This window comes from Lithobates pipiens, unplaced genomic scaffold (genome assembly GCF_037356315.1).
Source record: "Lithobates pipiens isolate NorthernLeopardFrog02 unplaced genomic scaffold, aLitPip1_a1.2 Scaffold_19, whole genome shotgun sequence".
NCBI lineage: Eukaryota > Metazoa > Chordata > Amphibia > Anura > Ranidae > Lithobates > Lithobates pipiens.
The window spans coordinates 196,664,885-196,689,177 of record NW_027507764.1 but is presented as its reverse complement, the minus strand read 5'-3'; the positions used below and the strand labels follow the sequence as shown (position 1 = coordinate 196,689,177).

The 24,293-nt window shown below is 42.8% G+C and overlaps 1 protein-coding gene across 1 annotated transcript in view; it reads right to left on the bottom strand.

Moving 5' to 3' along the window:
- Positions 1 to 24,293, bottom strand: part of LOC143998036 (epidermal growth factor receptor-like) — a 64,520-nt gene extending 40,227 nt beyond the window's left edge. The window contains exons 1-5 of the mRNA XM_077493815.1: positions 24,290 to 24,293; positions 18,261 to 18,389; positions 8,225 to 8,287; positions 6,157 to 6,275; positions 3,132 to 3,273 (exon numbers count right to left, since the gene is read on the bottom strand). Coding sequence (XP_077349941.1) covers positions 3,132 to 3,273; positions 6,157 to 6,275; positions 8,225 to 8,287; positions 18,261 to 18,389; positions 24,290 to 24,293 — 457 coding nt within the window. The remainder of the gene's footprint in view (positions 1 to 3,131; positions 3,274 to 6,156; positions 6,276 to 8,224; positions 8,288 to 18,260; positions 18,390 to 24,289) is intronic.

The following is a 24,293-nucleotide window of genomic DNA, read 5'->3' as shown; positions in this document are numbered from 1 at the left end:
AATGCCTTCAACTTAAAAAACGGCACGAGACAGGGATGTCCCTTGTCCCCGCTCCTATTTGTTCTTACTTTGGAACCACTCCTGAACAAATTTAGATCCAACCCAGATATAAAAGGCATTGAAATACAAGATCATTCTTATAAAGTCGCTGCTTTCGCAGATGATATGCTACTATTTCTATCACAGCCACACGTTTCATTGCCCAACATAATCCGAGATCTTGAATCTTTCCAACTAATTTCCAACTTAAAAATTAACCACTCCAAATCTGTTGCGCTAAATATCTCGTTGCCCCCTAAAGATGTTGACTTATGTAAGCAAAACTTCCCATTTACGTGGTCCACACAACATAGTACCTACTTAGGGATAGAGATTCCCTCAAATCTAAAAGACCTCTTCAAACTTAATTTTACACCCTTGTTAAAAGAATCACAAGAAGACCTCAAAAGATGGAACTCTCTCAACATTTCATGGTTTGGCAGGGCCTCACTGATAAAGATGACTATCCTGCCTAGATTCCTTTACGCTATGCAAACAATCCCGATCAGATTACCTTCTTCTTTTTTTACCTCCTTCCGCAAGGCGTGCTCCGCCTTTATATGGAGAAGTAAATCTCCTAGAATCAAATTCGCAAGACTAATCCTCCCTAAAAGTAAAGGCGGAATAGCCCTTCCGGACTTAAGAAAGTATCACCAGGCTGCTATACTAACACGTATAGTAGATTGGAACATTCACCAGTCAATCAAGGACTGGGTGTCACTAGAACAGGCCCAATTTACCTACCCCATCAACCACCTTCCATGGATAAACCCCAAGTTTCACCCAAAAGAGATCAAATCTCACCCCCTAATTGGCCCCACGCTGGCAATATTTCATGACACATTTAGGAAAAGGGACCCCACCCCCTGGATCAGTCCCCTAACGCCTCTCAGGAAAAACCCGGATTTCCCTCCAGGGAACCAACAAAATTCTTTCCTAATTAATTGGCCCCACAAAGCAGTGCTAACTAAGCACTTCTTCAGGAGTGGGAAATTTCTATCCCTTGAAGAAATAAACAAGGACAACGACCCTGGACTAATATCACACTTTACTTATCTCCAAATCAAACATTATCTCTCCACAGCGGATATGGCAAATCTAAGGTCCAAAACCCACACGACCCTAGAAATCTTATGCTCAGAAACGAGTCCACAAAGACACAATATTTCAACTCTGTACAACTCTTTATTTGAAGAGGATTTAGAGTTCTCCACCACATCCTGTCTAGCATGGGAAAATGATCTCAACCTATCGCTTACCAAAGAAAATTGGGAAACCATTTTCACGTATGCCCATAAAGGCTCACTTAATGTCGCTACTCAGGAGTGCGGGTTTAAGATTTTAACAAGATGGTATAGAACACCTGACATCCTACACAAATTTTACCCCCAAATCTCCAACAGATGCTGGCGCTGTAATAGTGAAGAGGGCACGTTATTACATATCTGGTGGTCATGTCCGAATATTCAACCTTTCTGGAAGATGGTCCATGAAACCATCTCATCCATCACCCCAGAGAAGTTGAACCTTGACCCAGCCCACTTTCTATTACATCACAACAAAGTCCCTAAAAAAAAATACCTGAAATCCCTGACCATGATCATGGTAAATGCCGCAAGACTTTGCATCCCCCGCCATTGGTGGTCCACCTCACTCCCAACAAAAACAGAATGGTTCAGAAAAATTAACTCTATTGAAACCATTGAGGAACTTATAAGCATCTCACAGGAAAGAATGTCAAACTTTACCTCAACCTGGCTCAAATGGATAGAATACAAAGATACCCAGGAATACAAATCTTCCAGTGTGTAACAATTATTGTTGAATTTATGTCAGATAACTTTTCTATTGATCCTTAGATATTTAAAGAGCGCAGGCCCGCTAAACAAATACCTCCTTGCCTACTCTTCCCATCTGGTAATATGTTTAACCAACTCTCTGCCTTCTCCCCTCACATCAGGGGTGTGGTTTATATATTTTTTTTTCTTTCCTCTCTCCCCTTTCCTTCCCTATCCCACTTCCTCCCCCTCTATTAATGGTAACGACTTGTTCTTAGCCTTATATTTGCCCAGATACTCTAAATGTCCTTTTTTTGGATAATTCTGATTATATACTTGACATTAGCAAACTACATGTTGTATCTATTTACTCTCTACCAGTTGTTGTAACATTCTCTGTATTCCTTTAACATGTAAAAATATGTTCAAATGTAAACGATTTTTATGTTGCATTGTTGATTATAATGCTCTGTTCTCTTTCAATAAAAACTTTTGTGAAATAAAAAAAAAAAAAAAACCCCAAATAAATATTCACTATAAAAAACAAAAATAAAAAAAAATTCTTCTGGAGATCTGACAAAAATGAAAAAAATTATATTCATGAAATCACGAGAAATGATAAAGAAAGAAGTTTGTGAGAACTCTATGTGAATATGAGCAGCAAAACTACTTCATTCCTCTAGCATTATAAATAAGAAGAGACTTTAACATTTGCAGCGTGATGAATGTGCTACCTCCATTACGAACAATAGTTTTACCAGACCGATCGATTCAGTCTCGTAATTTATTCTGAGCATGCATGGCACTTTGTAAGTCGGAATTGTGTACACACGATCGGAATTTGCACAAACAGAGTTTCTTGTCGGAAAATTTGAGAACAAGATCTCAAATTTTGTGTGAGGGAAATTCCGATGGAAACTGTTGGATGGAGCCTACACACGGTCTGAATTTCCAACAACAAGCTCCGATCGCACATTTTACATCAGAAAGTCCGATCATGTGTACGGGGCATAATAGAGAATTACAAAGACTGAAAGCCCAAGTACAGATTAGTGCAGCTCTTGGGCTTAAGTGTAGGACTGTGGCTGTCATTGACACATTTTTCATCTTTCAACCCTACTAAATGTGTGTACCGGGCAGGACTCATTACATACTTTTTTTTTAATTAGGTCATGAGATTTGGACAGTTTACATAAATAAAAAATTGTGCTGGGTGGTGTCATTGCATATTTTAATTGAGAAGAAACAATTCCTTCATCTACATTTCTTTGCTGATTATAGATTAATTTTACTTGAACGCTGAATGTTACTTACACGGACATTTAGAAACACAGAAGTACCCAAAACTGAACTTTCCTCTAGGATTGCTTTCCAATTGGTGACTGTTTGGGTTATATACATAAGGTGGAGGACAGGTCTCTCGACATGTGTCACCATCCTGGAATCTGCGGCAAGCCTTTAAGGAAAAAAATGATTGTAAGATAGTTTAAAGAATATGTAAACCCAACATTTCGTATTTCTAGTATGTGCTTGAGGTTCAATGTACTTATATGAAAAAATATCCTGTTCTCTTTGTATTGCTGTCTTTGTGTGAAATCCCTGGTGTTCCTGCCAGACCATCTGCTTTCCTGTTAAAAACGAACCATACTAGGCATGAGAGCAGGGCTTTCTTAATGAGAGGGCACCCCTGGGCACTGCCCAGGGGCCCCAGCTGCATGGGAGGCCCCTGCACTTTCCCCAAAGCAGCTGGTCCTTGAGCCCACGCTGCCCCGAAATTGGGGGCCTCCTGATGGTACTGAGAGTAATGGATACACAGGGGAGGTAGGCTGGCAGCGGTGCATCATGCTGTGCAATAGAATACCTATTATTTCACAGCCAGCAGGGAGGGGCAGGGCCAGAGTGCCAGTGATACTCTGACTCCACCCCATGCAGCTTGAATACTCAGGACTCTGAGGCCACAGGGTAGGAGCTGGAGTGGGAGCTGCTAAGTCAACAGTACTGAGAGCCCACCTGCCGAAGTAGCATTGTAGATGGTGTCATGGTGAGCCCAGCTGTCCAGCACTGATGGCATCGAAAAGGCTTGGAATGCCCAAAGGGATGCTCCGTCCTCCACCCCTCCTTCTGCCTAGTTGAGTGCAGTGCTGGAGGTGGGCACAGAGCCAAAAGTTTACATGCACGTTATCTCCACTGGAAAAGGGGGTACTATATGGATGGAATAATGGTGCTGGGGGATATCAAGGGTGTATGGGGGAAAACAATGCTGAGGGGGGATCTGGGGTGTATAGGGGGTAGCTTGGGTGACTATAGTGCTAGAGGTATCAGAGATGTAGAGAGGCTACAGTGTAGAGGGTATCTGGGATGTAGTCGGGTCACAATACAAGGGGTATCTTATGGTATATGGTTACACTGCTGGGGGCAATATCTAGGGTGTAGAGGGGTCAGAGTTCTGGGGGGATATAGGGTGTAGAGGGGTCAGAGTGCTGGGGGGGGGATATCTGGGATGTAGAGGGGTCAGAGTGCTGGGGAGATATCTGGTTTGTAGAGGGGTCAGAGTGCTGGGGAGACACCAATCTAGCAGATATATTATATGCACAGGACAACTTTGTTACTTTATGTATGTAGTATTTTCCCACTGTTTCTTTGCTGTACAGAGTGGTTGTTCATGTAGTTAATGTGGAGCTCCACCCAAAAGGGGAAGCTTCCGCTTGTCTGCCTCCTACCTACTTGATGTCTGTTTACCTGCAATGTCTCCATTGTAGGGGACCTAGAACATTACTTTGCCCAGGGACCCTTGATGCTATTAAGACAGCCCTGCATGAGAGCAAAGCATGGTCAGTTTTCTAGCTGTGCTGGCAACTCATCCTGCTCTCCTCCAATGATCAGAGATGTCCAGACATGACCCCCCTTCCCCGCACACAGCCATTCAGTGGGAAGACCAGTGTGCTGCTGTTTCTCCTCCCCCATCTCTCTGATCTCCTTATGCATCTGAGAATAGAGGGGATGTGATCACTTATAAAAAAGGGAAAATAAGTACTTATAATGTTTTTAGATGTATACACAATTGTGTTGCCTTTAATTTATATTGTAACCTCTTGGTGCCGGCCGCATGCAAATATGCAGCCTCTCGGCGGGCGGGCCTTGGTACTGAGCAGCCGCATATTTGCATGCATTAGTGCAAAAACAGCTGTGCTGAGGGCACACATCTTGTGTGCTCCTGGCACAGTTATTGGTGGCTATCAGAAAGCTCCCGATAGCTGATTGGGAGCTTTCCGATCATGTGTATGCCGTGACAGCCAATCTCAGTGGTCACAGGGTCATAAACCCAGCCACACCTCCCGGCATCCTAAACCCCTTAAAGGGCCATAAGGCACTGGTTCCAAGGGGTTAAACAGAATTGGCTGTTTTACAAGGTGAGGGTTCACAAGGTGATAAAAATAGGCTGAAGACTATTTACGGAAATGTTAAAGTTGTACTGAAGGCAGATTTAAAAAAAAGACACAAATGAATGCAGCTCTGTAACTATTACTACATCTTTAAATGTATTTTTTAATCCAAGTTTTGGTTGTGCTACAGTGCAATAAGCATGCAAGATGAGTGTATTGACGTGCTGCTTCTTCTTTCACTGACCAGTCACAGGGCGGGGTAGAGAGAAGACCTGAAGTGTGTGTGTGGTGTGGCAGCTGTGTGTAAATCTCAGAACTAGATCAGCAGAAATACAAATCCTTTGGAAGGTAAAATGGCTCCCTTATATGTATTTCATCAACTGTTTTCCTTGAGTTCAGCTTTAAATATTTGTTATCATGCAGTTATGCATTTTTGATAACTTTGTTTTACACAAATCTAGCCAACAAACACCAGCATTAGCAGTAAATAAGCAGACATATACTAGAAGAAACTCATAAATGATGTCTCACCTAAATATTTCCTAAGGTGTAAGCTATATCAGTTGAAATCAAAAGAGCCATACAACATTTCTATTTAAAGGAAGCATTCAACCAAAGTATATTATATTTATGATATGAACAGTGTTTGGTAAAACACTGAGACTTGCCATCTCCAAGAACTTGGGTTATTTTTCAGCTACTCCGGTGGAAAACTTTTGACATAATTCCCAACTTTGATCTTCCAACATGAAGGCTCTCACTTTCCCTACTGTATTCTCATTAATGTAAAGTAAACAGAATCAGGGAAAGTGAGCCCTCCTTGTGATTGCTTTAGCAGAAAGACTAAACTTTACAGATGTCAAAGTTTAAAAAAAAAATAAAACTAAAACTTTACAGATGCAGATATCTTTGGCTGACCCTTCACTGTCAAAATAGTGTAAGATTATACACATTACCAGGCAATCAGTGTCTTTGGGTCCTGTACAACCGGCTATGCATTGATTGTGACAGCAATCGCTGGGCAGTGGTCCCCTGCACCGTCCAGGACACTCCTGAGCACAGTTGAGCTTTGTAACTGAAAGAAATTACATTTTAAATAACAAACAATAAAAATAAATATTAGCAGCTCGAGATATCATGTTAAACACAATGGGGTTGACTTAAAATAGAAGCCATTCATTTACAAAATGCATGTTAGTAAATCAGGTGAACCCGTGTTCACTTTGATACCCAATCATAAAAAAAACAAGATTTCTATTAGGTTACTATGTAACACCAACAAAGGGAAATCCTTTCTACAAGGAGGGGACTTTAGAGACTTTGCACCACAATAGAGGCAACACAATTGAATAAAAAAAAGTTTTATTTTACAAACCCATTTAAAGATAAGTAATGGGGCCTAACATGACTACCCCAATAAAGTTACAATCGGTACCACATGCAATGTATTAAAAATATATTATGTAAATAAAGTACAAATAGATACTTGGTAAATTCCGATGGTCTATTCCAACGAGTTTTGCAGTCTACAGCTGCTTCATTAGGCATACAGCTGAAACATCGCCACATATATTAGGCTTGCACAAACCGCTAAACTCCAAAGGAACTTTACACACAGGGCTTACCTCCCAACCCCTGACAAAACCATGGTGTTTGGGGCACTGGACCACCCAGAGGCGAGGCGGGGACCACAACTAGCCAAACCGCAACAACACAAATTAAGTATGACAGTTTGTCAGAGCAAGATGCGCAGCACCACATATACTAGGAAATGACTAATTGAAGTAAGCACAGCTTCACCTAATTTACTAAGCTAAATGAACAGAACCTACTCTTTTTGTACATGAATCCATTTTTTTAATCGGTGATGCATATAAAAGGACAACAAAGCATTCCTTTTATCTACATAATGGGGAATCATTATGCAGTTTACTAGCAATAAGTTATAGACATAAGGCATTGGACTAGATATACTAGTTTGTAGATTGCATTTGTTCGACATTTATATACAGTTAGCTTCATTAAATATTATTCACAGCATCCACTAAGGCACATGTGTCAAACACAAGGCCCAGGGCCCTCCAGACCATTTCATGTGGTCCTCGCATCTCTCCTGCAGCCCTGGCATCCTCAGCACTCACCTTGTCTCAGCAGTTGGCAGCAGAGAGGAGGACAGAACTCCTCCGCCAGATCCTGCACTTCCCCCTGCCCCCACGGAAAGGCTTGTCTTGGCCCCCTCTCCTTCTCAGTAGTCAGCAGCAAAGAGGAGGTCAGAACTCCTCTGCCAGATCAGGCACCTCTCTGGGCAGCTGAAGCCCCCCCTTGTCTCCACCTCCACTAATCTCAGCATTTAGCAGACTGACTCCAGCCCCTCTCTTACAGACACTGCACTTTCTTCTTCCCAGCTTTGCAGTGGCACAAGGCAAGGGGTCCACTGTGATGTAAGGGAGGGTGGGGGACTCTTGACTTTTGATGGGGGGGGGGGTCTTGACATCTGATGTAAGGGGGGGGGATTTGAAAATCTTGTCCTACAGATACAACCAGCCCTGCACTAAGGGATCCACACTTATCAAATCTCTGCAAGATCTGTCCTCATAGTGATCTGGATAGCACTAAACACAGAGAGTCTCGCATGGATAACCCATATTTTTTTTGAATGCTACCTTGTAGGGGTTACTAGCAAATAATGTATTTTCTATTTTAACTTTAAAAACCCTTTGATGTTTTTATTGAGAAGTGAGCATTACTTTGTTCTTCTTTCTTTTATCTTCATCGAATTGGCTTGTGATTTTCAGATCAGACACAAAAATTCCACTTGCAGGGAGACATTCAAGTGTAGGCACAACCCGAGCAGACTACCACATGAGAATCATGGTTACTGACTCTGGTATAAGAAGCTTTTCTGGTGACTCCTGTGAACACCTTATGTTACTACAATACATATACCTTTATTTTCATGACAAGTAACAGCTATACATAAATTGCCATTGTTATAGGAAATAAGATATTTAGAAATTAACTTACGTATTTGGCAGTTCTCTGGACCAGGTCCCCAGCAGGATCCATTGCAAGCATCACATTTAAAACCTGCAGTTTTAAAAAACAGCAAATAAGTGTGGATCTTCCCTACCGTGACAAGATTAGGGGTCTTAGGCTGGATTCACACCTATGCAGTTTTAGTGCTTTTTGCATTTTGCAGATTTGCACTACAGAACGTGTTCCATAGGAAACCATGGTAAATGGACTGTAGTGCAAATCTGTAAAATGCAAAAAGCACTAAAACTGCATAGGTGTGAATCCAGCCTAAGGCCTGATTCACACCTATGCATTTCTAGTGCATTTTGCATTTTTCATATTCACACTACAGTCCATTGAACATGGTTTCCTATGGAACACGTTCTGTAGCGCATACCTGCAAAATGCAAAAAGCACTAAAAATGCATAGGTGTGAATCTAGCCTTTAACGCAGCAACTGTATTCTTTGGAAGATTTTTTCACACCTCCTGTTCCATTGTAATATTTCTGAATTCTCATCACCTGTCTCAGTTTCAACAATCCCCAGGACAAGGAAAGAGGGTGAATATCCCAAGCAGGGACATGGCATTAAAAATCTCCCTCTGAGCAGATCCTTTTCTCTGTGTTTTCAGTGCAACTAAAGCTGGGTACACTAGTAGAATTCTGAACAGAAAAACTAAACAAAAATGTGTACGAAAATTCTTAGGAAATTTCATACAAAAATTCTCAAAACATTCGGATGTCATTTGGAAGTAGTTCAGCCTAAGTATATAAAGTCTGACCCCTTCTGAATTTCAGTAGATAGCTCAACATTTGCTGGATCATATTTGCAATTAAAACCCAGCAGGGTTTCTAAGGCTGGATTCACACCTATGCATTTTTAGTGCTTTTTGCATTTTGCAGAGTTGCACTACAGAACATGTTCCATAGGAAACAATGTTAAAATGGACTGTAGTGCAAATCCGCAAAATGCAAAAAGCACTAAAACTGCATAGGTGTGAATCCAGCCTAACCCTTCCTTACTCAATTCAAAATTTTAGCAGAGCTATAACTTAAATGAACACCTTATTGTGGTTTTCTCATTCTTGAATTTTCCTTCTACTATTAACCACTTCAGGACCGCCGTATTGCCAATGTACGTCAACACAATGGCACAGGCAGGCATAATCACGTAAATGTACGTGAATGCCTTCTAGCGGGTGGGGGGTCCGATCGGACCCCCTCCCGCTAGATACGGCGGTCCCTTTCGGTGCCGGAGCGATCGGCGATGAGGGGATGGCCGTTGGTTTCCGCCCATCCCCTCTCGATCGCTCCTGGCCAGTGACGAACTTCCTCCCCTGTGAAAATGTAAACACAGGAGGAGGAAGTGATGTCACACTCCTCGTGGCGGTCTTTTTGAACCGGACAGCGAGGAGTGAAGACGCAAGTAAGTGCACCAACAGTCCACTGACACATAGGTACACACAGGCACACATTTCACCCCAGTCACCCCCCGATCACCCCCCCGATCGGCCCCCCGCCCCCCCCCAGTCACAGTGTCACTAATGCAGTGTTCATTTATTTATTGATCACTACATTTAGTGTCAGTTGTGACTGTAAAAAGTGTCAGGGCAGCTAGTGTTAGGCCCCTTTAGGTCCAGGGTAGCCCCCTACCCCCCCCTAATAAAGGTTTAACCCCTTGATTGCCCTCCCAGTTAACCCTTTCACCCTCTTTTACCAGTGTCACTAAGCGATCGTTTTTCTGATCGCTGCAATAGTGTCACTGGTCCCGCTAGGAAGCTAGTTTTTTTTTAGGTTCAACGCCAGGTTTTTATACCGTTAGGTACCCCGATATATAACCTAATAAAGGTTTTAACCCTTTGATTGCCCCTAGAGTTAACCCTTTCACCAGCGATCGCTGCATAAGTGTCACTGGTGACGCTGGTTAGCCAGTTAGTTATTTAGTTATTTAGGTTCCCCGTCAGCTTTTTATAAAGCTTCAGGTACCCCCATATAAATACCCAATAAAGGTTTTAACCCCTGATTGCCCTTAGTTAACCCTTTCACCAGTGATCACCGTATAAGTGTTACGGGTGACGCTGGTTTGGTAGTTCGCTTTTTATAGCATCAGGGCACCCGCCATTTATTACCTAATAAAGGTTTAACCCCCTGATCACCCGGCGGGTGATATAAATTTGGTTTTAGGGTCAGAAAGGGTCTGCGTCGCCCCAGGCAGTGCTAGGTTAGTGCCAGCACCGCTAACACCCACGCGCAAAGCATACACCTCCCTTAGTGGTATAGTATCCGAACAGATCAATATCTGATCTGATCAGATCTATACTAGCGTGCCCAGCAATTTAGGGTTCTAAAAAAACGCATTGTTAGCAGGATCAGCCCAGATACCTGCTAGCACCTGCGTTTTGCCCCTCTGCCCAGCCCAGCCCAGCCCAGCCCACCCAAGTGCAGTATCGATCGATCACTGTCACTTACAAAACACAACACACATAACTGCAGCGTTCGCAGAGTCAGGCCTGATCCCTGCGATCGCTAACAGTTTTTTTTGGTAGCGTTTTATACAGTCGCTGACAGGCTAGGTGCGTTTTTACCTGTGAGTCTCACTACTGTACCCCTAAATTTAGAGCCCAAAATGGCAAAGCGAAGGTACACTAGTGAAGAGGCCTACACGTTTCTGAGCATGACAGATAGTGAAGAGGAAGACACTGATCTGTCAGAATCAGGCTCAGAATACGAACCTGTAGAGGACAGCGCCTCCATGTCAGATAGCTCTGACGACGAAGAAGAGGTCCCTGCTATTGTCAGGCGTACCCGACCCCGATCTTCTGATGTTGTTGAGGTGCAGGAACCGGAAGTCCCTCGTATGGAGTATAGAGCCAGTACTAGCGCCGCTCATCCTTTTGGTGAACTGGCAAGCACCAGCGGCCTAGTACACCCTGGGCGTACATCCAGCACTGCAGTATCACGTGGTGACGTGGCGAGTCCCATAAGTGCAGTTCAAGCTGGCGAGGTGGCAAGCACAAGTAGTGTCCCGCTGCCACCAAGAAGAAGAAGACAAAGACAGGCCCGTCGTACCCATAGTGCCCTTCCTGCAGAATTCGCCTATCCCAATTGGGTGCCCACCACTTCTGCAGAACCCGTACTTCCCCCATTCACTGCCCAACCCGGTATTCAGGTGGATACAGATGATTTTACGCCACTCGATTTTTATTCTCTGTATCTCACGGAAGATCTCTATAGATCTATTGTGGACCAAACCAATTTATATGCTGGTCAACGCATCGCCGCTAATCCCCAGTTGCCGTCTCTTGCCAGAGATTGGAAACCAGTTACGGTTTCCGAATTTAAGACGTTTTTGGGCCTTTCCCTCAACATGGGCACACACAAATTTATGCGGATGCGGGCTTATTGGTCCACGCATCCGGCTGACCACATGCCCCTGTTCTCTAACTCCATGCCCAGGGCACGATACGAGCAGATCTTGCGGTTCTTGCACTTCAGTGACAATGAACTTTGTCGTCCACGTGGAGACCCTGAATACGATCGGCTCTACAAAATTCGGCCCCTCATAAACCACTTCAACCAACGTTTTGCAGACTTGTTTATTCCCCAAAAAGTTGTCTGCGTTGATGAGTCCCTGGTTAAGTTTACTGGTCGCTTGTCATTCAAACAGTACATTCCCAACAAGCGTACCAGGTACGGGGTCAAGCTCTATAAGTGCTGTGACAGGGCCACAGGCTATGCATGGAGCTTTATGGTTTATGAGGGTAAAGATAGTTACGTAGAGCCGGAGAACTGCCCTGATTACATAGGAAGCGCTGGCAAGATAGTGTGGAAATTGGTGTCACCCTTATTCGGAAAGGGGTACCACTTGTACGTGGACAACTATTACACCAGCGTGCCACTGTTTAGTCATTTATTTGATAATCAGATTGGAGCATGTGGCACCGTGCGACCTAATCGCCGGGGCTTTCCCCAGCGGCTTGTAGATTCCCGTCTTAGGCTGGGGGAGAGAGCCTGCTATCGGTGTAATAATTTGCTCGCTATGAAGTGGAGGCATAATAAGAATGTTTTCGTTCTTACCTCCCTTCATGCAGACACGACGGTCCAAATTTCTACGGCGACTGGTATTGTGGAGAAACCCCTCTGTGTCCACGAATATAACAAAAATATGGGAGGGGTGGACCTCAATGACCAGATGTTAGCGCCGTATCTAACTTCCCGTAAGACCAGACGCTGGTACAAAAAAGTGTCTGCTTACTTATTTCAATTGGCTTTGCTGAATGCTTTTGTGCTATACAAAGCTTCAGGCGGAACATTAACCTTTCTTTTCTTCCAAAGAGAGGTTGTCACAGAGCTTCTGTTTCCAGACGGTTCTGTACCTCACCATTCCCAACCAAATGCAGTAAGCCGGCTGTATGAGAGGCATTATTCTTATGTCCTCCCGAGTACCCCTACCCAACGAGCCCCCCAAAAAAGATGTCGTGTCTGTAGCAAGCGCGGATATAGGCGTGACACCCGTTCTTATTGTCCACGCTGTCCTGGCCAGCCTGGTCTTTGTCAAGGTGAGTGTTTTGAACGCTACCATGAACGAGTGAAGTATTAGCGTAGGGTACAGCATTTCACAGGCTAGGCACACTAACACAGGGTCTCCCAAGATGCCATCGCATTTTGAGAGACCCGAACCGTTACAGTTACAGTTTACAGTTCAAAAAAAAATGTATAAAAAAAAAAAAAAAAAAAAAAAAAGTAAAATAAAAAAACCAAAAAAAATATAAAATATAAAAACCAAAAATAGTTGTCGTTTTATTGTTCTCTCTCTCTCTCTCTCTCTCTCTCTCTCTCTCTCTTCTCTCAAATTTTTTATACTTTACTGTTTACTGTGTTATTGTTAACCATTTTTCATGTTTTCAGGTACGCCATTCAGCTGCAGCGTGGATTTATTTATCTTGACAGCAACAGCGTTTGCTCCCACGATACATAAAGCCGCGACTCCAGTGCTGTAGGAGGTGATTTCACCACCACAGTTAAAAAAGAGCATATATGCCGAAGCATGGGGGCATAAGGGGTGGAGGAGCGATTTTGCTCCTAATGCCGCGTACATACGGTCAAAATTCCGACGGAGGGCTTGCCCGTGGAAAAGTTTGAACGTATGTACGCAGCATAACTTTTTTGCGGGAGGATGCCCCCATGCTTCGGCATATATATATTTTAGGCACAGGTTGTGTTAAAAAATGTTTTATTTTTTACTGTTTTTTTTGGCAATTGCTTTGCAGGTATGGTATGGTAAGGTTTTACTGGGATGTTACTTTGTTTTAACGTTAACCATAATTTGCTTAGCAGGTACGCCATTCAGCTGCAGCGCGGATTTATTTATCTTGACAGCAACAGCGTTTGCTCCCACGATACATAAAGCCGTGACTCCAGTGCTGTAGGCGGTGATTTCACCACCACAGTTAAAAAAGAGCATATATGCCGAAGCATGGGGGCATAAGGGGTGGAGGAGTGATTTTGCTCCTAATGCCGCGTACATACGGTCAAAATTCCGACAGGGGGCTTGCCCATGGAAAAGTTTGAACGTATGTACGCGGCATAACTTTTTTGCGGGAGGATGCCCCCATGCTTCGGCATATATAAATGGTGCATGTATGTCCATCATTAGAAGTGGGTGGATGAAGGGAGGTATCTAATGGTGGGCATACCCACCGATCAATCTCTTTTTTTTCGTTCAGACAACATGACTCTCAGTAAATAGCTTGGGGTGTCTACTTTCCAAAATGGGGTAATTTGGGGGGATTTTGTGCTATTTTGGCATTTTATGGCCTTTGCACCCTTAGAAATCCTGAAGGTGGTGATTGGTTTTCGGGGTGCCGTACGCGACTAGACTCCCAAAAAGTCCCACACATGTGGTATCCCCATACTCGGGAGAAGTAGCCGAATATATTTTGGGGTGCAATTCCACATATAACCATGGCATGTGTGAGCAATATATCATTTAGTGACAACTTTTTGTACATTTTTTTTTTTTTTTTTTTTTAGTCATTATTCAATCCCTTAGGACAAAAAAAATAAATATTCAATGGGCTCAACATACCCATCAGCAGTTTCCTTGGGGTGTCTACTTTCCAAAATGGGGTCATTTGGGGGGGGTTTGTGCCATCTTGGCATTTTATGGCCGTCAAAACTGTGATAGGTAGTGATAGGTAGTGAGGAGTAAAATAAAAAAATTATGCCCTTAGAAATCCTGAAGGCGGTGCTTGGATTTCGGGGTCCCGTACGCGGCTAGGCTCCCAAAAAGTCCCACACATGTGGTATCCCTGTACTCAGGAGAAGCAGCAGAATGTATTTTGGGGTGTCATTTCACATATGCCCATAGCATGTGTGAGCAATATATCATTTAGTGACAACTTTGTGCAAAAAAAAAAAAGTTTGTAATATTCCCGCAACTTGTGGCAAAATATAAAATATTCCATGGACTCAACATGCCTCTCAGTAAATAGCTTGGGGTGTCTACTTTCCAAAATGGGGTCATTTTGGGGGGTTTTGTGCTATTTAGGCTTTTTATGGCCTTCGAAACTGTGATAGGTAGTGAGGGGTAAAATCAAAAATTTGCACCCTTAGAAATCCTGAAGGTGGTGATTGGTTTTCGGGATGCCGTGCGCGACTATACTCCCAAAAAGTCCCACACATGTGGTATCCCCGTACTCGGGAGAAGTAGCGGAATATATTTTGGGGTGCAATTCCACATATAACCATGGCATGTGTGAGCAATATATCATTTAGTGACAACTTTTTGTACATTTTTTTTTTTTTTTTTTTTTTAGTCATTATTCAATCCCTTAGGACAAAAAAAATAAATATTCAATGGGCTCAACATACCCATCAGCAGTTTCCTTGGGGTGTCTACTTTCCAAAATGGGGTCATTTGGGGGGGTTTTGTGCCATCTTGGCATTTTATGGCCGTCAAAACTGTGATAGGTAGTGATAGGTAGTGAGGAGTAAAATAAAAAAATTATGCCCTTAGAAATCCTGAAGGCGGTGCTTGGATTTCGGGGTCCCGTACGCGGCTAGGCTCCCAAAAAGTCCCACACATGTGGTATCCCTGTACTCAGGAGAAGCAGCAGAATGTATTTTGGGGTGTCATTTCACATATGCCCATAGCATGTGTGAGCAATATATCATTTAGTGACAACTTTGTGCAAAAAAAAAAAAGTTTGTAATATTCCCGCAACTTGTGGCAAAATATAAAATATTCCATGGACTCAACATGCCTCTCAGTAAATAGCTTGGGGTGTCTACTTTCCAAAATGGGGTCATTTTGGGGGGTTTTGTGCTATTTAGGCTTTTTATGGCCTTCGAAACTGTGATAGGTAGTGAGGGGTAAAATCAAAAATTTGCACCCTTAGAAATCCTGAAGGTGGTGATTGGTTTTCGGGATGCCGTGCGCGACTATACTCCCAAAAAGTCCCACACATGTGGTATCCCCGTACTCGGGAGAAGTAGCAGAATATATTTTGGGGTGCAATTCCACATATAACCATGGCATGTGTGAGCAATATATCATTTAGTGACAACTTTTTGTACATTTTTTTTTTTTTTTAGTCATTATTCAATCCCTTAGGACAAAAAAAATAAATATTCAATGGGCTCAACATACCCATCAGCAGTTTCCTTGGGGTGTCTACTTTCCAAAATGGGGTCATTTGGGGGGGTTTTGTGCCATCTTGGCATTTTATGGCCGTCAAAACTGTGATAGGTAGTGATAGGTAGTGAGGAGTAAAATAAAAAAATTATGCCCTTAGAAATCCTGAAGGCGGTGCTTGGATTTCGGGGTCCCGTACGCGGCTAGGCTCCCAAAAAGTCCCACACATGTGGTATCCCTGTACTCAGGAGAAGCAGCAGAATGTATTTTGGGGTGTCATTTCACATATGCCCATAGCATGTGTGAGCAATATATCATTTAGTGACAACTTTGTGCAAAAAAAAAAAAGTTTGTAATATTCCCGCAACTTGTGGCAAAATATAAAATATTCCATGGACTCAACATGCCTCTCAGTAAATAGCTTGGGGTGTCTACTTTCCAAAATGGGGTCATTTTGGGGGGTTTTGTGCTATTTTGGCTTTTTATGGCCTTCGAAACTGTGATAGGTAGTGAGGGGTAAAATCAAAAATTTGCACCCTTAGAAATCCTGAAGGTGGTGATTGGTTTTCGGGATGCCGTGCGCGACTATACTCCCAAAAAGTCCCACACATGTGGTATCCCCGTACTCAGGAGAAGTAGCGGAATATATTTTGGGGTGCAATTCCACATATAACCATGGCATGTGTGAGCAATATATCATTTAGTGACAACTTTTTGTACATTTTTTATTTTTTATTTTTTTTAGTCATTATTCAATCCCTTAGGATAAAAAAAATAAATATTCAATGGGCTCAACATACCCATCAGCAGTTTCCTTGGGGTGTCTACTTTCCAAAATGGGGTCATTTGGGGGGGTTTTGTGCCATCTTGGCATTTTATGGCCGTCAAAACTGTGATAGGTAGTGATAGGTAGTGAGGAGTAAAATAAAAAAATTATGCCCTTAGAAATCCTGAAGGCGGTGCTTGGATTTCGGGGTCCCGTACGCGGCTAGGCTCCCAAAAAGTCCCACACATGTGGTATCCCTGTACTCAGGAGAAGCAGCAGAATGTATTTTGGGGTGTCATTTCACATATGCCCATAGCATGTGTGAGCAATATATCATTTAGTGACAACTTTGTGCAAAAAAAAAAAAGTTTGTAATATTCCCGCAACTTGTGGCAAAATATAAAATATTCCATGGACTCAACATGCCTCTCAGTAAATAGCTTGGGGTGTCTACTTTCCAAAATGGGGTCATTTTGGGGGGTTTTGTGCTATTTTGGCTTTTTATGGCCTTCGAAACTGTGATAGGTAGTGAGGGGTGAAATCAAAAATTTGCACCCTTAGAAATCCTGAAGGTGGTGATTGGTTTTCGGGATGCCGTGCGCGACTAGACTCCCAAAAAGTCCCACACATGTGGTATCCCCGTACTCGGGAGAAGTAGCGGAATATATTTTGGGGTGCAATTCCACATATAACCATGGCATGTGTGAGCAATATATCATTTAGTGACAACTTTTTGTACTTTTTTTTTTTTTTTTTTGTCATTATTCAATCCCTTAGGACAAAAAAAATAAATATTCAATGGGCTCAACATACCCATCAGCAGTTTCCTTGGGGTGTCTACTTTCCAAAATGGGGTCATTTGGGGGGGGTTTGTACTGCCCTGCCATTTTAGCACCTCAAGAAATGAGATAGGCAGTCATAAATTAAAAGCTGTGTAAATTCCAGAAAATGTACTCTAGTTTGTAGACGCTATAACTTTTGCGCAAACCAAAAAATATACGCTTATTGACATTTTTTTTACTAAAGACATGTGGCTGAATAAATTTTGCCCTCAATGTATGACTAAAATTTAGTTTATTCGATTTTTCTTATAACAAAAAGAAGAAAATATCATTTTTTTTCAAAATTTTCGCTCTTTTTCCATTTATATCGCAAAAAATAAAAATCGCAGAGGCAATCAAATACCATCAAAAGAAAGCTCTATTTGTGGGAAGAAAAGGACGCAAATTTCGTTTGGGTGCAATATTGCATGACCGCGCAATTACCAGTTAAAGCAGCGCAGTGCGAAATTGCAAAAACACCTCTGGTCCTTAAGGTATTTATTGGTCCGAGGCTGAAGTGGTTAAAAAACATAGAATTAAGCTAACAGCTTCATACACAGAAATCTTGCTTAGAGTGCATATGTCTATCTGTCTGTCTGACTGCGGTATGGAGATGTGTATGGCTCTGTGCTCCTTGTAAAAGCTGAATATTTAGCACTCTATAAAACAAATTAAACCATCTCTGAGCACATTTTTTAATAATAATAAAAAAAAATCCTTATCAATTGTTCATATTACAAGCTCACATATGACTTACTTAGAAAAAAATGTATTTCATTGCAGATTATAACCAGCAAGCAATTCTTCAATAGGCATACATACAGTGTGAAAGAGATGCGTTTTCTGCAAAAATCCTAATATTGTCCAACCTAGCAATGTCCTCCCATTTAATTGTATCCAAGCCACAGAGTCTAGGATTTCTTGCTATTTTAACTCCACCATGGGTAATTTCTGTAAACAAAAAGTTATGATGCACAAATTAAAAATTCTTATGGACTTTTTTTTTTTTTGCACAGAAGAAAACTCCCATTCATCCTATTCATATACAGTATTTAAGTGAACCTAATCTCAAAAGAAAAAACATTTTATTCCATGGTATCATTGTGAGTACGTAGTCAAAAACATTCTTACTGCTTAAAAATGAAAATCAGTGTTACTACCAATAGGATCAATTATTGGTCACCTGTTGTCTAATAGGAATGTGATCAAGAAAGTCAGTACAGCAAATATGGTCAGTTAGTTTTTACACAAGACTTTCAAATAATGGGAGGTACACAATCCATCTGTGGTGCCATCGTTTATGAGATTTTGGAAATACATATGCATTTGTTGTGGGATTGGCTGGCCTACCATTACCCTGGGCATCCCCCCTAGATCAGCCTTTTTCAACCAGGGTTCATGGGCACCCTGGGGTGCCTTGAAGTTTCTTCAGGGGTGCGTTGGAAAAATGCCTAAAATTGCCCAACAATTGTATATAAGCTAGCATAAAGATGCCTTTTAAATTACACCAAGTCTAAGGCATAGATGTGCACACAGGATGTGCCTGGGCACACCCTAATCACCTCTTCTGGCACAGATTCCCCCTGATATTTCACCAAAACCCCCTAATACAGCTCTTAAAATAATTGTAAAAAAAAACAATAAAAGAAATTTAAAAAAATAATACAAAATAAAATAAGAATAAAAACGACTGACACCAGCCACGGTCTTACTGACAACGATCTCTGCTCTATTGACACTGTCAGTATATATACACATGCACACACACGTATATGTGTTTGAGCTTTGGGGTGTACACCCTAGTGCAATAGGCTGTGCACACCTATGGTTACAGGTTTTCATTGGGCACCATTACAACCTTCTAGCTGCTGGCATCCTAACGACCAATGGCATTATCAGTTGATAAAGAGTATTTCTGTCGCTTGTATAGCATCCTTGTTTGACCCTCCCCTGCCCCTCTCCATCAGTGTTGGCGTCATGTTAGCTGAGTGAGGAAAAAACTGAAGGGGAAGAGAAACATTGGAATACTAGTCAGTACTAGTTTGCAAAAGTATATTTGCTTTGAAAGAATAAATTACCTCTAACATTGGGTGCCCTACTTGGACTTGTGGATGTTGCTGCATTATGTAAAACTATTAGAATAGCTTTTAAGTTTTAGAATGGGGTGCCTCGAGACTGTCCATAATTATTAAAGGGTGCCTTGACTGAAAAAAGTTTGAGAATCACCGCCCCTAGACCCATGAAATGGGTCACCTGTCTCCTGCAGTAGCTAATTTGCGGGTGTGTACTGCATAGGCACTTCCCACAAATAAGAACAGCCCACACATTTGAACTGTTATTAATGTGTTGTGTGGGGAGGGAAAAGGATAGTGTGTGTTAGGCAGGAACTGTGGAGGAACTACCACTATAGTAGACTATGCAGTTGATATGGAGCCAGAACCAGGAAGAGGGCCTAGTCAGGATCCCAGGCATGAGAGGTGGTGGGTAGAAGGAAGAGCTGCTATCCTTACTTGTTCATTCCTCCTATAAGAAGTTAAATTGGGCTAGTCATTCCCATCCAGACCTCTGTTCAGCATAGGACCTGCTGTGCCAACTCACTCTATTATCACTGTCACTTGTAAAAACATAAACACAGAAGTCAGAAAAGAAAGGCTTCCATGTCAAGTCCTCCACCTCCTGTATTTACACATGACAGTGGGTGAGGAAGGTAAAAAAAAAACTAACACTGCATGATATTGGCAGTGTTAGATTTTACACATCAGACATTTTTTACACATTTTTGAGACCATTGTCATTTATACAGCAATCAGTGCTATACAAATGCACTGATTCCTGTGTAAATGACACTGGCAGTGAAGGGGTTAACCACTAGGGGGCAGTGTAGGGGTTAAGTGTGTCGTAGGGGTGTGTTGCTAACTGTGGGGGCGTGGCTGTGTTTTACACATCACTGATCTCTGCTCCAATCACAGGGAGCAGAGATCAGTGTCACTGTTGCTAGGTAGAACAGGGAGATGCTTGCTTACTTTAGCATCTCCCCGTTATTCCTCCCCGTGAGATGATCACGGATATCCCTGCGGCGATCGAGTCCTCAAGTACTCATGAAGGTCCCGACCAGTGAGCAAGCACGCCGCTGACATCATGCAAGCAATGGCATGGTGGCAAATTTAAAGGGACATACCTGTACACCCATTTGCCTGTCTGTGCCATTCTGCCGTCGCACATCGGCGTGTGCCAGTCGGAAAGTGGTTATAGCTGAACTACAGCAAGGATATATTTTGGTCTAGCTTAGCCAATGTAAGTATGCAATTCTTCTCTGTGTAAGCTGTAATTTACAGTAGTATCCTGAGCTACTACTGTAATAGCCACAATCATCCGGGTGCAGTGCCGATAGCTGCCTTTCTGCATGGTAACCACAGGTGGGTCACACAATTGACAGGGTCTCCATTCAGAGAAAGATTTGCATTTTTTCATTGAATGCAAAGAATTCTCTAGTTGGGCGAAGTGGTTAGGAGGGCAGAGATGTCACAATCTACACTTTATAAAAAAAGAGTCAGTGCTACTACCCATACATCACATAGATAGCAGAGCTCCCCAGGTCCTCGATCCACAGTCGTTGGCTGAGTAGGGAAATAAGGAAAAGATGATCCGCACTCCGGTGATTGCTCTTAAAAAATGTAGTATTTATTAACAGGCCACAGTGACCAAACGCAAATAAGAAAGGTTGATGCTTTTCAGCCTATAAGGCCTTAGTCATAAACAATCTCCACTTTGTCCTATCAGAAAACACTGCATTAATGAGAAAAATGCAAGGCTTTCTCTCAATGGCAGCTGTGCTGAGCAAACCACGCCCTGTGGTTACTATCAGAAGGGCAGCCGCTTGGCACAGCCCCTGGAAGATCGCAGCCAATACTGTAGTAGCTTGTGCTACTGCAGTGATATACAGCTTACACAGAGGCCGACTGGGTATCACATATGCATAGTTGCCAACATTGTAAAAAAATGTATAGGGACACTTTTTTGTATGTAGGCGGAGTCTTATTATAATTAGGGGGCAGGGCATTCATTTGTAGTTGTGGTGTAATGGGAAAAGGAAAATGTGGAGAGCGAAGCAACAATTCTTTTTTATAGATCCTCAGAGAGTTCTTTGCCATGAGGTGCCATGTTGAACTTCCAGTGTCCTGTATAAGAGCGTGAGAGCGATAACACCAAATTTAACACACCTTCTCCCCATTCGCACCTGAAATCTTGTAACACTAACGAGTCACATGACACCAGGGAGGGGAAATGGCTAATTGGGCCCAATACTGACATTTTCAGTTAGGGGTGTACTCACTTTTGTTGCCAGTGGTTTAGATATTAATGGCTGTGTGTTGAGTTATTTTGAGGGGACAGCAAATTTACACTGTTTTACAAGCTGTACACTCACTACTTTACATTGTAGCAAAGTACCATTAATTCAGTGTTGTCAAATGAAAAGATATAATAAAATATTTACAAAAATGTGACTTTTGTTAGATACTGTGTATATATATATATATATATATATATATATATATATATATATATATATATATATATAGCGCCACCCCCAAAGGAGCAGCTTGAATATGTTTGGTTCTATAATCTGCCTTTTTTCGACCCCAAAGAAACAGTTTGAGCACTTTGGAACACCTAGCAACTGCCGTTAGTATGAGCACAACAGTAAATGCACACAACTGTAGGAAACCAGAAAGTATGTTTACTGAAAGGTTTTTTTCTCCAAAAAAAACAGCAGTAGTATAACTGAGTAATTGGAAATAGTAAACTCTGCTATGGATTACAAAGTAACATGCAATTGATAAATAGCACAATTCACCCAACTTAAATGGCTTAAATGTGCCCTATGTGCTCAGTCATAAAGGGGGAACAGAGACAGCATGTTACCAGCCAGCAGGTCTCCCTAAAATCCTGAGCCCACAGGTCCTGAAGGTATATACACGTTGCACAAAATTCAAACAATGTCAACTTATATTTTGAAAATCAGAGTTCTCCCTTAACGAGTACAAGCGTTAACACTGAGTCCATTGCTAGGTAAAGAAGAAACATGGAAGCTCTCACATTGGAGATATCCAGGTATCTTCAGCTAGCTCAAGGCCCAAGGAGATCTCTCTGCAAGGAGGCTCAAGAATAAGGAGCAACTGACGTAAGGTGTCTCCTGGGACAGGCTCTGACTAGGAGACAGGGTAAAGTTGTCTGTAGGAATAGTTTGCACAAGATGGGCTATCGTCCGCTCACCAATCTAGCGATCCCAGGAACCGAATAGACACACGGGACAGGCTCAGTGGGAATGCCCGACTGGCAACCGGTAGCAGGAAGGTACAGCGATGTCTGCAGATAGACACCTGGAGATACCCTCTGGGTCCCCTCTGGCAAGATGCACACAACCGTCCAACTGTGAAACTATGGCAGGATAGGCACACCGACACCTGGAGCTGTGGTAGGATGGTGACACTGATAGATAGCAGCAGCCTCTCTCCTCATGTCCGGTCTTCCCCTCACCTCATGGTATTTTTCCCTTGCTCCCAAGCAGCCTTTTTGTGTCCTTTTCCTTTCTTCCTATGCTGCAGCAGCGGGGGACCGCTATGGGGCCACTGGTGTTGGGGACTATATGTCCCAGAATCCCCCACTGCTGCAGCTCTGTCCAGTGATAGGCTCCTTCCCCCTACCAATCAGGAGACAGGGGAAGGAGCAGAAAAGGTGGCCATGTCTGTGGGAGCACTGCTCACATGCAGTACAGTGCGAGGAGGTTTCTGAGGCACAAATTCAGGAGCCTCTGGCCTGAGGATCCCCGGTGTCTGTCACTTCAGGAAGAGGAGGGAGGGTGGCAGGCCATGGCATCTGAGACAGCCACAGCCAATCCATCCCCATCTCTTCATCTTTACTATCGTCATCTTCTATATCTAGGGGTACAGACTGAGATTTAGTCACTGGTCAGAACCTCGGAAAAGCTGTGGATGAGGACTGCGAATCCAGCTGTGGTGGCATGCAAACTGCTTCTGACAGGGGCAAAAGATGATTTTGATTCCTAGTCTTCAGCAGGCCCGTGCTTTCCTCTGGCTGGATCTGGTATACTGGTAACCCTGGCAGCTGCCTGCAGATGACATAGGGTTGTGGCTTCCAGTGATCATCCATCTTGTGCTTTCCAGGGACACCCAAGTTTCTCAGCATCACTCTGTCACCAGGCTACAAGTTTCTGCATTCGCAACTTGAGGTCAAAGGTCAATTTTCTTTCCATATTGTGAAAGATCATGTTACGCTGAGTAAATTGATATCCAACATGTCATGCTTCAAAATTGCGCCCGCTCGTGGAATGGAGACAAACTTTGGCACTTAAAAATCTCCATAGACAACATTTAAAAATGTCTACAGGTTACCAGTTTTGAATTACAGAGGAAATCTTGTTCTAGAATTATTGCTCTCGCTCTCATGATTGTAGCGATACCTCACATGTGTGGTGTAAACACTGTTTTCATATGTGAGCGCTACTTACGTATGCGCTCGCTTCTGCACGCAAGCTTGGAGGGAGGGGGCGCTTTTAATTTTTTTTCTTATTATACTTCCTATTTTTTATTTTTACACTGTCCTTTACAAAAATTGGGGGCGTGGCCTGGCACCAGAGCAAGATGGTCACATAGACAGAGAGCTCCGCCATCCAGAGCTTCTGTCTGACTTTTCAGTAGCGAGAAAGCCTCAATCACACGGAGCACCGATGGCAGGGAGAAGCCACTTAGCCTCCCAGTCTCAGCCGGACCAGTCTACTCAGATGAGCAGGAACATACCAGGGATGTTCCGCACTCAGCTCACGGACTCACGCAT